Source organism: Cyprinus carpio, chromosome B2, assembly GCF_018340385.1.
Source record: "Cyprinus carpio isolate SPL01 chromosome B2, ASM1834038v1, whole genome shotgun sequence".
In the NCBI taxonomy this organism is placed as follows: domain Eukaryota; kingdom Metazoa; phylum Chordata; class Actinopteri; order Cypriniformes; family Cyprinidae; genus Cyprinus; species Cyprinus carpio.
In genome coordinates, this window is record NC_056598.1 from 3247900 (window position 1) to 3266912 (window position 19013).

The 19013-nt window shown below is 37.9% G+C and overlaps 1 protein-coding gene across 1 annotated transcript in view; it reads right to left on the reverse strand.

The window, feature by feature from the left end:
* The window catches only part of LOC109107639 (corticotropin-releasing factor receptor 2), a 104484-nt gene extending 94193 nt beyond the window's left edge, over positions 1-10291 (reverse strand). Inside the window, 4 exon segments of the mRNA XM_042719331.1 lie at positions 9913-9970; positions 9972-10010; positions 10013-10038; positions 10128-10291. Of these exon segments, the coding sequence (XP_042575265.1) occupies positions 9913-9970; positions 9972-10010; positions 10013-10038; positions 10128-10248 (244 nt within the window). The 5' untranslated portion in view covers positions 10249-10291.
* Between the last annotated feature and the right edge of the window lie 8722 nt (positions 10292-19013).

The window sequence follows — 19013 nt, forward strand, 5'->3', positions numbered from 1 at the left end:
ACGCAGATCTGCTCAACACTGGTGAGAATGCACTGTAGAGAGGCCAAGTGTACGTCCATTGGACAATGCATCGTAGTTTCAGCAGAGGTTGGTCATTTTACAGATTTAATACAAAGCTTAGTGCAGCGATTTAAAATGCAGTTATTGACAGTTCAGTACTGACGCGGTCAAAGTCAAGAAAACGTGCAATTATAGCTGTAGCCAGAAGTCATTAGGTAATGGAGCGGAAGTCAAACAGAAATCATTATGCCCTAATGTGTACGTGGGGACCATCCCTGTCATGCTTATAAACAGCTTTGAGCTGTGTTACACTAGATTTGCTCGAAGTCAAATCTCGGTCACCTTAATTCTCTATAGCGTCAAGCAATAGCATACCGGACTGTGGCAGCTAACACCATGAGTAAACTGGAAAATAGCAGAATCAATTATGGAAAACTCCAACTATGTATAAAATACTTTAAATTCTGCTGATAAAGAAAATGTAAAGATAATAGCAAGTCATATATATATATATATATATATATATATCAAAGCAGTGTTGGTTCAGTTCAAGGAGGAATGCACAGTAAGTCATATTGCATTCAAGGATCACAATTTCTGCTTCTTCTCGGTATTTTTTAAGAACAATCAGCTGGCGAGTATGTGCCTGATGGTTATTCATCCTGAAAAAGGTTGTATTTTAATTTGGAATTTGCGTATTCCTACTTTCAGTAACAAGCCCACACAAGCTTTTACTGGCTGGCGTGTTGCCAGATGTCAAAAGTGTGAAAGTCCTTGCGTTTTCGAGCTTTTTCTTTTAAATTATTACATTTTCTGCTTTAGTTGTTTACTTAATCCTCTCAATCTGGCAATCATGCGCATGCGGATGGACAAGAAAGGGCAAACCTGGCAGCTGACAGTTTAGCGATCTCTAATGTGAGGGGATTTTTTGCCAAATAAATGACAGTCATAAGGCTGTTTGCGCTTGTTTGCTGTGACAAAATTTGACAAGGCAAATCAGCAAGTTCGTCGGATCTTGTGTGTATATGAAAGTTAAAAAATTCAAAAAAAAGTCGAGGAATGTCATGGCCTAGGGTTTAGAGGTTAGAGGAGTATGACTCCTTTAACCCTAAGGTTGTGGGTCGAGTCTCGGGCCGGCAAATACCAGACTGAGGTGCCATTGACAAGGCACGAACCCCCAACTGATCGCGGGCCGCAACGGTACATGGTTGCCCACGGCTCCGGGGTGTCGTTCAACGGTGTCTACTGTGTGTGTTCAATAGGCCTGGTGTGTGTGCATTGGATGGTTTAAACGCAGAGGCACAGCAATCTCTGACTACATATCAATGGGGTCCATATTGTGCTGTATGTCACCTCTCATAATTCGCATAACATTCATCTAAACTGTGAAAAAAAGTAAACATGGCCCGACTAATCATGATTAGATTTTCAGAGGAAAACCCATATAATAGTCGATCACAATTTAACTTTTAAATCACAACCAAGGCTACTCACAGCAGAAGTGAAGTACATCAATTCTTATACCAAGCTCAGTTCATCTCTACACAAGCAGCCAAGTAGTGTTCAGTATTCAGCAAGAGGACCAAGTTTCAGGTGTGGGCACAAAACCATATTGCCTACTTACTGCATGTTTGAAGCCGTAAGTTTCAAAGGAAACGATCTAAGAGAGTGGATGCTCAAAAAACAGATGCAATAGGGACCCTGTTCAGTTATTTTGTTACGCTGATATAAGGCAGTGATTCTGCTGTGTTTTTATTACATTGACTTCGGGTAGTACTGGTTTCGCGGTGGTTTCAAATTCAAATACAAGGAGTGTCGCTAAAAGTTAATTGCTATATTCAATGTTTAGAAGTGCTGACCTACACCAAACCAAACCTTAAACCTGCCCCAGTGTGTTAACACAAGGCTAAAACATCTATATAAAACACAATACGCTGATGCAACAGTGCCATTTAACTTCATTAGATATGCAGGTCCTGCGAGTCTGTGTTGGTTGGATCAGAAAACTGAGTTGGACAATTCGCGATTGTTTTAGAGGGAATGCGTACCCGGGGAAGTGCTTTCTATCTCTCAAACAACCCAACATCCCAGCAGTACAATGCGGGTTGGGGAAAGCTTTCACCGAGGCTAACCGTAACTGAAAATTGGGAAAAACCCATGCCAATATGAAGCTTTGGACTATGTGATTTGCTTACCTTCATAAGGGGTAATTTCAGAGCCACTCAAATTTGGTCACCAGCAATGGTGAAAATTGTTTTGAACAATAAATAAAAAATTTTAACACTTATTTGCTTTATCTTCCCAAAAACGGTTAAAAAAAAATGGGGTCAAAAATCGGCTTGTTAGTATTTCCCAAAAAAACTGGGGGTGGGGGTGGGGACCCTGGCAAAAGCTATACTTTGGGTGGTCGAAAAAAGGAAGTAAATAAAAGTTGTCTCTGAGTTTTATTGCCTCTATTGTTCATTTTCCAAACTGGAACTGCAGTGCCTCGATTTCGTACGTATAGGGTAAGTTTTTTCAGTTTTGCGAAACCGTTGCTACGAAAGGCAAGTGTGTAAGGCATTAGACCTATGAGCCAGGTTTTTCAACCAGTTGCTGCCTGCAGAGATGAAAGGATGAAGAATGTGTGACTGACACACGGTGGAGTACGCATAGGCGGCAAAACGAAGCCAAAGTACGGAAGGGTACTCATGAGAACTCTCCTTTGTCCTGATCGCCTCACCACCAGGTTGAGAATGCTCACTGACACTAAGGGATCTTGGCACTTCTGTGTGTGATGCAGTTCAACACAATCTGCCAGTTTGCAAAGTCAGGAGAGCGCGCATTTGCAGTGCAGCGACTCACCCGGTATATGGAAAAGAACTGTAAACACAGTGTCTCAAATTTCCTGTGTCCTTTTCGTGAGCACCCCTCCCCTCAGATATAAAAAATAGAAACATACCAGGCTTTGGAACATGACAGTGAGACATATCAAAGCGACCATGATATAACTCAAAACTTTCAAATTTATTTGTTGCGCTGCTACCGGAGAATGTTACCCTAAGGAGGTGGGGAATGAGTGCGCTATATTGGCTGATATCTAGACAAACCATATTCCATTGCGGTGCGATGTAAGCACGCAGGGGGATGTTGTAATTATGTTGAGAAGAAACCAGCGACTTCGCTAGAGAAACATCTTAACCAGAAGGGCCTCAGCTTCATGAATAGAGTCTTAGTGAAATATTTTCATTAGTTTTTATCAGCTGACTGACTTTGACATAGACGAAAAGGTTTGAGCTTCTAGCTTTGCATGGGGACATTTAATCTCATTAAAAAGGAGGGATTGATACCAACAACACACGTAGAGATATAACAGAGGGCCGACCCAAGAACATCATTTTAAAAAAATTGGGCAGTCTTTCCTCAAATGCAGGTATCACAAAACAGTTCTTCTGTTTGTTCATTCTGAAAGGCTGCTCAAGTGCCTTGAAATGAAAGCTGAAAACTGAAGCCTTGAAAAATGACTGTTGTCAACTTAGATAATGAAAGGAAAATTGAAGATTAATATTTAATTAAGTTTGTGCTACTATATTATTTTATCAAAATCACCAATCGTAAATGAAATAATTACTGATCATTAAGTCGGATGCACTCCTGGGCCCTGTATTCATAAAACATTTTATCTTACCACTAAGAGTTCTCATAAATAGCAGTAAAAGATTTTAGCTGTAACTTTTCACAAAGCTGCGTCTGATAAGAGGAGTCTCTGTCAGAGATTCATTTATAGAAATATTGTAGAGTGCTATATTATGTTGCCATATTCAAATAAAGATTTTAAAATGCAGGCTAAGTGTCACTAACTAAACAATATATATATATTATATATATATATATTAGTGGTGGGCATAGATTAATTTTTTTAATCTAGATTAATCTCACTGTAATTTTGGAATTAATCTAGATTAATCTAGATTAAAATGGCTCATTTGAATTCTGCCGAAGGCATTCAAATTATGTTCAATAAGATGTACTTGTTAGTACTGATAGAGCTGTGCTGCACTCAAACATAGTAGTTTGACGACGACTCTTCCCCTGCGCTACATCAGTGCTTGGCCTGGCATCTTCCGCATTAGCTAAAGGATTTTTGCATTGTGGTACTAACTAATTCCGCATTGCACAAGTTGCAAACAACCTTACGCCTGTTTCACACATACTCCGTCTGCAGTGGACTATGCACGTACAACTTACGGGTGGTATTACAAAACGACATGGAACAATACATTTTTATCATGTTAATGTTAGTTAATAAAAAGAAATCTTGAATTGTTTGTTATGTTTTTTGTTGCTGGTTAAGTAAATTTGCGATATCCCAACAAGAAAAGTAGTCTAATCGTCAGTGGTTAAATGTTTTGCCGCTTTGGGATGAGTTAACTTCTTATACAAAACCTAGAAAAGTACAGTTTCGCAGTCCACAGACTGAAAATGCAAACGCGGCGTTTTTCAAATGTTATGTTTTGTGGCAACCGGTTTCAAAAAATATCGGTTCACTCTCCCCAAGAGTAGTGCCGGATCTGTGTGGACGACACGCCTGTGCGATTAAAAATTATGCATATACAGCGAAAGCATTCCGTGTGGATGGAAACACGGCACCTTGGGATCCACAGGTTTTAACGGGGAACTTGTCCACCGCCCTGGGACCTGGTGCTAGGTTGTGGTTTATTCTCCCAGCCCCACGGTGGTGTCAGCTCGCGCTCCCCCCCTGTGGCCGATGTAACTCCACAAGAACGGTGTGTTGTTCGTATATAATGCCCAGAATGGCAGTGTGGCGCGATGTAAATCTCGGACAGAGATGCACTTAAAAAACAGGAAGAAAAGAAGACTGGAGCTATGCAGCGTAAACCTAATGGAACCCATAAGGAGGGCAATACATTTATTAATCTGTGTTAATGTAGTTAATAAAAAGACAATCGTTTAATTGTGTTAATGTTTTTGTTGTTTGTGTGCGGGTCTATAATAGCTAGATTGGATGTTGTGATGTACTTCCCTTATGGGTGTCGTTTTACGTGGAAAGAGTCTCGATTTCCCACGCCCTGTGCGATTAAAAACTTTATCGCATATACAGCGGAACGGATCTCCGTGTTTGATGGGCCTTAGTGAGTACACAAGTTTTAAAGGTGCACTTTGTCACACCCCTGGACTGGTTTAGTCTCGTGTTTTTTGCCTCTCCATGTTTCCGGGTCCCAGTTAATTGACTCATTCCCTGTGGCACCGTGGTGTTCCCGTGATTTGCCTGTGTTATAAAAGCCCCAGTCAGTTTGTGGTTGTCGGTCTACTCATTGTATTTGTGTTTTTCCTAATTGTTCTTGTTGGATTTTCGCGCCTGAGATTCAGTATGAAATAGGTACAACGTATCTCCGTGACAGTGCCATCGTTCCTCCCAGAGAACCGTGATAGGCGCTACCGTAAAAGGAACTTTTAAAAGAGGAATTATTCTGCTCTTGAAGCTTCATATATTGTTCATATCCTTTTAGTTTGGGGCTAATTCATAGTTATACTTCGTATTTAAGGAAACCACTGGTATTAAAAAAAAATTTGCATTCAGACTCATATCAATAAAACTGTGTAGGGAGTGAACCCCAATTAGTCGAAGATTGTGATGACTTCGAGTAGGAGGAGGCCTAATTCGACTACCATCTTACAGTCAATATCGAGGAATATTCACGGGGTGCTTAGTGAATCGAGACATTTTGGGCTCTCTGGGGTTGTCTTAAATGTCTGATTCACCATACAGAACTATACTGGTTTTTCTCCCTCGAGCAATAAGCCAATTGACTATGAACTGGGGTCGGAGTCATGGCACTTCTATAGTTTCGGAGAAGCTTTTAGAGTTACCTGCCCGTGAGAGGTTCATTGGTATGTACACACAAGGCACGTCTGGACCTGTTGCCCGGTACTCATACAGAGTAAAAGCAGCAGGGTCATGGCGTGATCGGGCTGATCCCATATATAATTAAAAAAGTGACCCTCTAGATAAATGTCAGCTATCCCACACGGGATCACCTCCTCATCTGACCAATCGACAGTGAATGGGGAATGCAAGTGTAGTGAGTTTGGGGGCGTCTGAGAGCATGTCAGGGAGGGGACGCAGAGTCGTAGAATATATTCAGTATTTGATTATTAATTGAAATTCAGTACTTCATTCTAATGACAAATAATATCGTAATTTATGAAAAGCAGGGCTTTTGTTATGGGCGACCTCCACATAATTTTATAGGCTGTAAACATCCTTGATAATGTCTCAAGTTTCCAGTAAACAAATTCAAACAGTAAGTTTAAAAAGTAGGACTCTAATGCATGGAGAAAACATCGAGCAGATTTTTAAAATCAGTGATTGCAGAGTAGGAATGGTGACTTGCGTCGGCCATATCCGTTTTAAATTATTATTTTCGAGGCGTGTATTTGGCCCTTAAAAGTGAGAGTGTTTCATACAATGAAATGCTATTATATGCAGTGGTCAGAGATTTGGTACTCAATTCTGAATGGATGCCGTATATGTAGTAAAGGCACTGGCCTTTCCTCGTCTAAGGGTCTTTGGGGCGGGTCCCTGTGGTCGTCTGTTTGTGTATTGCAGCTTGACTTGTGATAATTTTGTAATGAAAACTTTTAATTATTATGATTCGAAAATTTTGGCTGGTTGGGGGGGGCGAGGGAGCGGGGGGGGGGGGGGGGCGGGGGGGGGGGGGGGGGGGAAGGAACCGGAGTGACTGTGCACGAGCAGAGAGAGGACAGACAGGATGAAAAGGACGGAGGTAGGGAAAAGAAGAAATAAATGGGGGGGGGGGGGGGCAGGGGAGGGACCGCACGGGGGGGGGGATGTCACAAGCATCGGCCACAAGTTAAGGACGCCGGGAAAAGGATGCGTAAAGAAAAGCGGAAAAGACAGGAAGGCTGCAAAAATAAATATTTTGACTGGTGTGTGAAGATAACTCCAACCACCCCGAGAGATTTAGTTTCACGTGCAAGAAACAATGACACAAGAAGGAGGAAAAAACATCTGGGCAGACTCAAACTGACCTATCAGAGTGAAGAGACTGGAGGGTTCGATCAGTAGGGTACAAGATGATGGCAAAAACATGTTCACGCGGGGGATATAGATTGTGTATATAGTATTTATCTCATAAAAGATGGATTGTGTCGATTTGGCTGACAGGAGCGCTTCAATGTATACTACGGTTTAATGTTAACTATCTTTTAAGCAAAACATAAAACATTGATTAAACCCGTTGTATCTGGCGGGCTCCGTTAGTACACATTTTACTTGTTGTTAACGTAATTATGAATGTCGAATGTCTGACTTGACTCTTGGTAGATATCCCAGCCCCCCCCACACCGCTGTCAAACAATATGATTTCGACTTATATCCAGTCGACTATGCAGGCAAGAGGCGAAAAATTCAGATTTGACTATGAAAAACATTAGTTGGGGGCAACACGCACTAAAGAAATTTTACTGTAAAGCCATATTAAAAAATTATATGGAAGCGCCCTTCAAACCGTGTAAAAAGTTTTCATCAGAATATTTCCTTTTAAAATATTTTTTCAAGTATTTTTAAATTGAAACTTTGATGAAAAAAAAATAAATAATTATAAATGCTTTAATTTGAGATTTGAAATTTTCCAGGCATGAATTCACTACTTTATTTCATGGTGGCATTTACTTGTTGTTACGGTGGGGGCTAGGTCAGGAACATGAGAAGAATGATTTACTATTTGTTTGGCATTTTTGACATTTTATTTGGGCTAATTTTAAAACAAGTATTATACAGTACAAATCAATTTATTATCGACTTTTCATTTACTGATGATATTGTTTATCATTTGTTCCTTATCACGGTCAAAGTGTTCATTTAGATATTGGCATAATCAAACAAATTTGATAAAAATAGTTTTCATACTACATTCAATAACTAAACAATTCATTAATCATTTACTAATGATTTGATGATTTAGCAACCACCATTTTAGATTACCTACAGTCACAATTTGTGACATGTTAACATTTATCACTTACGAATTATCTACAAAATTTATATTATCTTTCAGTAACGATTATTCCATCAAAAATATTAAACGCAATTTTAAATTGACCTTTACGAGTGCACCTTTATAATAAATTTGTACCTGAGCTGTGAAGCAGAGGGATGTATAAAGGAAGGAGTATCTGAGCCTTAAGAATGGATTTGGCGAGTACATGCAGAACACAGACAGCTGGAGGCGATCTATGGCGCACACACAGGAGGGTTTAGACACAAGTGACAAAAAGTGCCTTGGGCAGCAGCTCTGCACACGCAGAAAGAGTTCAGTGACACCATGTCTATTTACGCATAACTTTGATATGCAAGGCTAATAAATGAATCCTTCCAAGTTTAGGTTTGTCATGTAAAACAAACTATCTGGGACATTAACAATGGTAAGTATAAACAGTGCTGACTCTTTTGTCGTAATGAAACACATTAATAACCTACATTATCCAACTGCACAGAATGGCAGGCATCTATCAGTTTCACTATGAGACAAACAGAGATATATTTTTTACTATTTAAAATACACATTCAGAGCTCATGAGTGTAAAGGCTTTAAATTTGCCTTATAGGAGCCCTTTTATTATTCTCACAATGTGAAAGTCACATCAATACACTAAACAAAGTTAGAGGCTGGGCAAAGCTCACAGGAGGAAACCACTAAGCCATGTATTGTGATCATAACTGCCAGCAGTTACAGTAAAGAGACATTTGGAAAATCCCACATTTATATGCATGGCAGCGATTTTTATCATAAGTCATATTAATATGCAATTGATAAAACCAACTGCAGCTGGGAGACATTATACATAGATCTACTGAATCAATACTGTGGTGTGTTTGTTCCATGTCTTTTGAACCAAATGTTTCAATGATCTGAACATCATGAGGTCATGATTATCATAATAATGCATGACAAGTTATATAATCATGTTAGGCCTATATGCGCAACAATATTAGAAAGTATTCTTATTATTTTTATTAAGGGATGATATTTGCCTGTACATTTGGCATATTTCAGTGGCATTTATTGCTAATTTATGAGGACGTGCATTATAGCATGCTGCTGGTCCGTTTATGTAAAAATCCTGAATTAATGTTGTAAAAATCATTAACTATGAAAAGCTAATCAAAAAATCAAGTGAAAAGAGAAGCTGTATGTAAGGTACAAGTTACAAAGCAATAAATGCTCTTTGAAAACATAAGAATAATTGGGCCAGTCTTATGTTAGATTTCACCACTGTATTGTCTACCATTGCGGTAGAATTTAATGAATGAATGTAATCATTATTTCAAATTATTAGAAGTGTTATCCTTGTATCACTGAGACTGAGTGTCAGCATGGATGCAATGCACAGTGTGTGTGTGTGTGTGTGTGTGTGTGGTGTGTGTGTTGTGTGTGGTGTGTGTGGTGTTGTGTGTGTGTGTGTGTGTGTGTGTGTGTGTGTGCAAAGAGAACTTCACTGTCCTGCTCATTTCACACATTAAGGCAAAGAACATGTGGCAGGGCAGATAACATTGGTCTGCAGAAGCACAGAGCAACACAATTTGCTAAATTATTAATGTCAAATGTATTGATAACCATTGTAAAAATAGCTTTGAGAGGAAGAATACCAAAAGCTATACATGTGCTTTAAATTTCATAAGCTGTGAAATGTTCAAACAGATATGATATTTGTATCTATCTACTCACTGACTCAGTTTGCAGAGCGCATTTTTCCACATATATTTTAACTTTGACTGACTGACTGACCCGCAGATAAATAGGTTATGCACATAAATGCAAAAGGTCGCATATTTACCTTATCCTCGGACGTTTTTAATGAATAGAAAGAAGATCGGAGCGCACTTACTAGTGGTGTTGTATTTGACGCCGTTAATATACTCTGGGGACAGGGTTCGCTCAATTACTCCGTCCAGAGTTGCTTCTTGGCCGAGCAAGTCCTATTTCACATCCGTGGTGGCGTTACAATAGAGACCTTAGAGGAAAAATTACAAACGGTGGTGATTAATGTGCATATAAGAGCTGAATAAAAACAAATGCGCTAACACAGAAGGTAATCCCCACCGTCGACACTCCATCGACGCAAAAGACGAATTCTCGTATAAAGTGTCCTGAACGCATCCATAAGAGTACAGTTGGTGTCGCCGAATTCCTCTATGAAGAACTGAAAGAGGGACGCATCCATGATCAAGCGCAAGTAAAGGCTTCAGTAGGTACAAGAAGCGATGAGTCTGCCTCCTGTCAACTTGATACAGTTCTGTCTCTTCTTCACGGATGACAAATGCTCCGGGATTGAGCGCGTTGTGACCGCGCGATTCAAGCAATCGCTGCAGGCGGATGGTTTTGTGCGCGAGTCCCCCCATTTTGACGATGGTGATGTCATTTTATGAAGCGTGGCGCTCTAAACAACATTTCCTTCTAAATAATCGTTTTCTATATCGCCCGTTAACGTCTAAGATAATTTAGTATTAATGTTCGAAAATGTTAAGATAATCTGCATGTACAGTAAGGTCCATATATCTTGGGACACCTGACACAATTTCCATAATTTGGGCTCTGTATGACACCAGAATAGAATTAAATGAAACAATCAAGATGAATTGAAGTGCAGGGCGTTAAGATTCAAAGGGTTGAACAAAAATATGACATAAAAGCTTAGGAATTACAACCCATTTTTTATACACAGTCCCCCTTTTCAGGGGCTCAAATTTTATTGGAAAAATAAATATAATCATAAATAAAAATGTACATTTTTAGATTTGTTTGAGAATCAGTTTGCAAGCAATGTCTGCTGTAAGTCGGACTCATGGGACATCATCAAAGTTGGGTTTTCTCGCGTTGTGATGCTTTGCCAGGCCTTTGATGCAGCAGACTTCAGTTGTTTTTTTGTTTGTGGGTCTTTCTGCCTTTTAGTTTTGTCTTCAGCGATTGAAATGCATGCTCCAATGGGTTGAGATCAAGATATAGACTTGGCCATTGCAAAATATTCCACTTTTTTTTACCTTCAAAAACTGAAAAAGAAAATGTATACATTTTAAAATTAAATCTGACATGCCTAGTGTTGCCAAGTGTTTTGTTATTATTTATTATTATTATTATATTATTTATTAGTCAAGTGATTTTATTATTAATGATGTTAAAACACAAATTTTTAGTCCTGTAAACACATTACCTTGTAATCTGTGGGCCCAGGTGATGGTCATAAATCTCTGTAGGCCCTAATCAGATAGAATGTGATTAAATGTTACTATATCATAAATTATGAGGTGACATATATATATAATATATAATATATATATATATTATATAATATCTCCAAACCCTGGCGATCATGATCTCAATCCCACCATGCAGGGGCACCCAAACAGTGATTTTTATTAAAAACTGCTAGCACTTTCATCTTAACAATACTATATACTGTTACTAGGACAGGTTTCTTTGAAACTTTGCCGGACCAAACCGGACAATGGTGGGTGGAGTTTGTGTAAATAGGCTATATTTAGGACTGTTTTATAAAGCCCGTAAAAATCTGCCACTGGCATAGCATGTACATTAGAGAACTTGAGCAAGGCCTGAGCCTGGTATGTAATGAAATTCTAATGGGTTCCTTCTCAAATAATATCACTAAGCAGGGGTGTGTGGTGTCTTGGAGTTTTAGACAAAATGCATTGAGAAAGAGAAAATCCTTTTTGTCTAATGCAATGGATAATTACTTTCTTTGAATAGATTACTTAGCTCACACGACTGTCAGATTTGGAGAATAGTTAGATGATCAGAGATGCTGTCATTCCACCACATTTGTTCCAGGGCAAAGTTCCTCCTGGTATTTCTACGGCAAGTTCAGATGCAAAACCCTTGAGAAGTCAGCAAGCAGTTTCATGTTCTCAAAGAGCAGAAGCCAGAGTTGAGCTACATAGATGGAGCGTTACATCAGTGTCGCATAATTTAGGGGATCAAACACTTCTACAAGTTCTACAAGTGATCAGAGAGCATTTTTTAGAGCCCTGCAGCAATGTGTAAAATCATCTTCTTCTCTCTCTTTTGTACCCTGAAACCAATGACTGTCACGTGTGCTTAGATTTTATGTTTGATGTTTTTAGTTCATGTCCTTAATTATGTCATTCTTTTTATTTTGAAGTTCATTCTTGCTCATTGCCTCAGTCTTGTTCACCATTTCCTGCTCCTCATGTTCATTTTTCCTTCTGTAATTCATGAATGTATTCATAGCCCCTGTGTTTCTTTCAAGTCAAGGATTTAGTAACGAATGTCCATTGAAGGCAAGCTGAAATGAACGTACACTACCTATAAAATTTTAAATATATATAAAGTTTCAATTCAATTCAATTCAAGTTTATTTGTATATCGCTTTTTACGATACAAATCATTGCAAAGCAACTTTACAAATTGATTTTCTACAATATTTAGTAGTAGCTTATCAGTGGTGACTGTCAGTTTATGTGTATAAAAACCAATCAGTACTGGTTATTAATGTTTTTGAAAGAAGTCTCTTATGCTCACTGGTCCCCTTAATTGTGTGGTGAACTGGTTGATAATTCAAAGCTTTTCAATGCAGTGCACACTAGTGACAGTTTGTGGTCAAAAGGTGGAAAAGCTGCCTTTGTGTCCCATATGACATCCCTCTGAACTCTGAAAACCAAAACGATAAAAATAATGTCTTTCATGTGTCATGGATGATGTAGTACTTACACAATGTAAGAATATAATTAATAAATTGGATGAATTACCTTATTTTAAATTAAAGCTGGAGTAGTTGTTTCTTGCGCCTCTAGCGTCACCTAGCGGAAGTGCAAAAATAAAGCATGGTTTTTGAAACAACCTTTGCAAACGCTCCCTTTTGCCACGGCATACCTCCCCAACTCAAACATCACAAACACAGATCTTAATACGGCTCTATAAAAGGGAAGGCCTGTCTGTTGAGCATGCTACTTTCAATCAAAAGTCCAAAAACTTGAAGTTTAGCTTACCTGTGAAGAAAAAACTCTGCAAATTCTTATCATCGATTGAAACCCAAACATTCTGTGAAATTTCTCCATGTAAAAACACCAATTCTTCACCCTTATTTTACCCCACTGTCTTGTCTTTATTTTGGCAAATTATGGTTTGTGTGGAATGTGAATATGTTTTTGTAACACCACACCAAATTCCCCTTCTGGGGCCTATACCATGAAGCTGGTTTAGCGACTAGCCGGGTAAGTTTTAGTTTAGCTTGTGCAAACTCCAGGTTTTAGACACCCGCTTAAAGGTTTGGCTTGAAGCAATGTTCACTGATATATTAACTTCCGCTCCACAGCTAAACCGCTGCAGGGCAGGTTATGTTCTGGTTTAGAAATTTGGCTTTGAGCAAAGTGACACATCTCTAAAAAAAAATAGTCACTCCACCAGTTTCTCTTGCTCCAAATTAATGTGCACAACATAGTAAAACATATTTAAAGATAAAATCATCTGGCCTTTTAGTGATGATTATTTATTAATAATTATTTTATGTGATTTATATAATTATACCCTTAATCCATTACAAGAGCTATTTTAGTTTAATAATAAAGCTGGGGAGTTGACATTTTATTATGTGGGTAATTGACTATCTATCTATCTATCTATCTATCTATTCCCAAGCCTTTTGAATAACCCAGAAATACAGAGGATCTTCTGTGTGTGAAATATTTGGGTCACTGAGGTACCTTTGAACCTCAACTAGAATCAACATTTCAGTCACACTTTTTTTCATTATTCTGATTTCTACAACATGACCATTACAGTAGATACTGTACCACTGACCATTTACATTGAGGGTAGATAAGGAAAGATTCAAAGAAACAAAAGTTTCATTGAATTTAGATTGTCAGGCATGATCCATGTCTAATTGAATAAAACATGCATGCACAATACCACAAAAGTTGGGATGTCTCAGTTGGGTATTTTTGTGCCCCATATTTGGACATTACAGTTTTTTTTTTTTTGCTGATGGACAAGTTGTGATGGATGCTTTCATATTACAATTTTAAATATTTTCACACCGCAGACATTTTAGCCACATATTCCTGTAAAATTCCACTCTCCACTTATGTAACCTACGGGACTGCTGATAAATTGAAGGAACAGGCTTCATACAGCCGATACCATTAGTTTAAAAATTGCCATAATCTGCACCAATAGCAGTGTTTTTAATCTGCACTGATACCAGTGTTTGAGATCAGCTCAGGACATCCCTAACACAAACAGTACCCGAGTGTATTACATGGCCGTCTGTGGCTCCTGCTGACTCTGGTTGTGATGAGGGGATTTGAGAGGATTTGGATGGGCTGTTTCAGACTGCCTTAGCTCTTATGATTACAGCATATTCAGACTGTGCATTTGACTGGCTGCACAAGCCTACAGACGGAATCATGCAGTGTTAGCAGGGTCATGTGTCTCATATGTAGACATCCTCTCCGAAAGAAGCCTCAAGAGGTTGTTACACAATTGCAAAGCTTTTCTCATTATCAACCTGTGAGCTCTTTGAGGTGATTGCATCCCTCAGCAGTCATGTAAGAGGAATCACTGTTGACTCTGACACTCTCTCTCTCCATTAACAATTTAAATGGAAGTTTCATTGAATTGGCTCAGTACACAAAATTAATTTACTGTGTGGTAATTTTCCTAAGTCAAAGTTTTGAGTTTGTCTTCAGAGTAACCAAAGGAGCACCTACTGGCTCCCACTTGTTTTTCCAGTGAATTTCCACCTCCTGAGTCAATTTGTGATTTGGCTTGCCCAACTGATATCGAAACACCAACAGTCTTTCTCTTGCTGTTGTGCTAGACTTGAAATAAGCCACAGTTGTTCATGCCATTACTCTAATATCCTCCAGTACTGGTGTTTTTTTAAGCCAGGGCCTTTTTTAACAACCAAGTTTTAGTGCATGTGGTGTGCAGTTTGTGTGTCGGAGCTTCAGGCTGCTGGCACAGTATGTTGGCCACCATATCATTTACCAGACATTGCATCTTCTCAGCCAGCATCAGTTGTAAATGGCTGGGAATCTTTTACAATCACGGTAGACTGAGGCTCCATCAATCATTGTTTTTTTACTCCCTGCAATACAGTAAAATGCTTGAATATAACTGCAGTAATACATATGGAGCCTAAAATGAACACTTGCTAAGTGACAAATGAAAGTAAAGTGTGAGTAAAGAGCACAATTAACAAAGAGTTACAATGAAAGCTGGACAAGAAACATTAGGACTATAAATACATTGTAAATGATAAGGTAAAGATTGTGTGAAAGCCAACTCTTGTCTTGTGCGTTTGTCAAAATACTGTGACAAAGTCAGAATTATTATCAGTATTATTACATACATTTTAATTTTGTATTTTTTTATGTGAATTATGTGGGAAATTTTTGATTTTTAAGTTTCTCTAAGACATTTCATTAGCGGAACACATATTATGTGGGGCACTTTAGTTTGGGCACCAATTCTCACTATTAACTTTTTGACTCAATAAATTTACTAATTGCTGCTTATAATAGTTAGTAAGGTAGTTGTTAAGTTTAAGTATGGGGTATGATTAAGGAATATAAAATATGGTCATGTAGAATAAAGCTTTAATAAGTGCTTTATAACAATTTTGAACAACCGTAACTGAGCCAGTCTCACTCTACACTATTAGGACTGATGTATTGTTTTTTATACTTTTTTTTCTTGTTTTATATTCATCTTCATCACAATGGCTCATAAAGACAAGTAGTTCCCATCATTAAATGAATTTAACTACACATTCTCTTCTATTATGTCATCTTGAATATCAACTGATGCATTTATGGCTGAATCCTTGTAATGTTTTGAGGTCGTATAAAGTGCTTCTTTAGGATGTGTTGACTTCTTTGATATTTAATACGGCTCTTTCAAGTACCCTTAGTGTGTTATGCATATTAATTAGCCACAAATACTTAAAGCTTATTGACCCCCTCATCTTTGTGCTATTTTATTAAGGAAAGCATGCTGATAATTAAATTCCAGTGGCTCTGCCTAAGCCTTATGATAGATAAAGGCAGCGCTCGTCAAAGTCAGCTTCAAGAGTGTGACTCCAGACATCTGTAATGGCAGAAAATAATCACGTCTTCCCATAATAGGACGATGTGCCTGAATGGGTAAGCATTTAATTAAGTAAATGAGCGTTCACTGTTACATGAGAATTAGCTTTAGGGATATATATATGTGTGTGTGTGTGTGTGTGTGTGTGTGTGTGTGTGTGTGTGTGTGTGTGTGTGTGTGTGTGTGTGTATGCTTGCGTGTGTTTATATATATATATATTTTTTTTTAATAAAAAAAAAAGAACTTCACCTGTAATATTGTGCAAGGCACAAAGGGCTTCACAATACTTTTATAGAAATACAAACCTGTGCAATGTAGTGCTTCAAGAAAGAGACATTAGAACTAGTAGATATGTTTGACAAATCATCATAAATGCAAATAAAATAGCTTTAAACACTTCAGATTGTGGCCTGACCTCACAACTGTATTCAACAATTATAGTTTTTTTTTTAATTGCTTAGACACTAAAAGAGATACTTGCGGCCCACTTAGTCTCATCTACTGCAAAACTCTAAGCACATTACATGCTTTAAACTCTGTTGATATTAAAACAAACTTTCTGCAAAACTCTTAACACAGTCGACTTTATTTCTAAAGTGCTTTATACAATATAGATAGTTTCACAGCGGCTTCAAAATAGTATAACATTCACTTTGTGCTTTATGCCATCTTTAGAATTTTATCTTTGAACTTCCATCCTTTTGCATGGCTGTTGAAGAGTAGAGGTGGATTTACATATTGTAGAATTAACGAAAGTTATCATGCACTGACTTTAATTGTTCATTCATAAATTTGTACATATTAATGAGCTTATAACCTTATAAGCTCATTCTACCAGAGAAGCTGAAGGTTTTGGAGGGGAGTTGCCGGCAATGTGAAACATATTACTGTGCAAATATAGACCTTCTTTAGTGTGCTGGAAATGCAAAAATTGATGAAACTACCTCCTCTCTTATTAGTACAGTTTGACCTGTTCTATCAGTGTGTGTCCCTCAAAATGCTAGCTGCAGAAAGCAGAATTGCTGAAAGCTCTTTCCCCAGAGAATTTTCCATTTCATTTTCTGAGGGATATCTCTGAAATTCATTACTATACATCTCAATAATTTATATTCGGGTGTAAGGGCTGTCAACACAAACAAATTTTTAACTTTAATTAATTATCCATTTGGAAACATTAAGAAAAGTTAAGAAAACTTGCTAAACTAACACAATACAACAAGACAAACAAGACAAAATCAATAGGTAAGTGGACATTTAAAAGATGTCATACACCATTTAAAATAACAAACCAACACAGTCTCGTCTGTAAAAGGTATCTCATATCTTTATGAATTTAAATTTCTTCATTTTTTACAACCAGAGGCTGCACTTTTTTATATATACACGTTTGTACGTTTCACATAGCAATTCTGTGTCGCTCTCTAGTGCTGCAGATGCGCTACAGCACACTGTGCACACCCACATTTGTCAGATAAATAATATAGTACATACTGAAAAGCAGACGCGCAGGAGGATGATTACATAAAAAGGGCATAGATTTGGAAAAGATTCAGCATTCAGGAGCAGGTCTTCACTGATCTCTGTTGCATCTGGGGAAAAAAGTCATGTTAAGAAAACTTTGTATAGATTATTCAATGGTGAGTTATACAATACACACACAATCATTAATCATCTGACAGCACTAATATATATATGTGTGTGTGTGTGTGTGTGTGTGTGTGTGTGTGTGTGTGTGTGTGTGTGTGTGCTACACTGCACCATACAGTTTAGGGTAGAATACTTTTTCATAAACTGAAGCTTAAAATGTCTGCCATGAACAGGGAATTGACCACTTACACTTAGGTTTCTCCACAAGGGTGCACTATAGTACTGTATAGTGTACCACCCCAACCACCTCCAAAGCATCTGTCATCCACTGTTAGTTAGGGTTAGGGTTAGTAGAATAAAATGTTATGTACTTGCAAAGTTACTTATAATAGGAAGAATGTGTGTTGCTGGACCAAAATAAAGTGTTAGCAGATATTAAGCAGAAAGACTACTATTACTCTAATGACTGCTGACATGTAGTTGCAAATTTACTAGTTAGTAGAATGTCTAAGGTGGACAATCAAAATAAAGTGTTACCAAAAAATAAATAAATAAATAAATAAATTATGGCATGCATTATGGTAGTGGAGTATGTCCAAAGTTGATGTGATGAACACCACTGGTAATTTTGTACCCTGATTTAGCCCTTTGATTTAAATGCTCCGTAATTGCATTAACTTGCATTTAAACCTACAGACATTTCTCACACAGCGTATCTCAACTTCTTTTCTTTCATTAATTCGTTTTTATTTTATTTTATTTTTTGGATAATTTCTGGACTAATTTGGTGTTGTTTCCCTCTTATACTTGTGGTGTTCCTGGTGAAAAATGCCACACACACACACAAAAAAAAAAAACTACAATTGTGTAGACACCATGTGTGAACTTGACACTAGTTCATTTCACATAAATGACTAAGAAATGTCATTTATGTGACATTTCTCTAGTTCTAGTAACTTCTCCCATGCATTTTTTTTTTTCAATGTCTCTTTGAAATAAACTATTGAGACATTCTGTTGTATAAATTTTTCTATCAGGCCAGTTGAAGATTTGCTGGAAATGGCTCATTGTAATCCATGCATTCACACTTCATGCAATCAGGCATCATCCTTTTATGGGGTATAGCTATGTAGAAGTCTGAACTGCACCTCACCATCTGCTCTGTGTAGCAGGAACAAGCCCCCACCACACCGAACACCCCTGTGGTAATTCCCAAAGCACCATTTAGCAAAGGTCAAGCCTTTGTGTATTTCCTGCTGGGAAGAAATGCAAAGC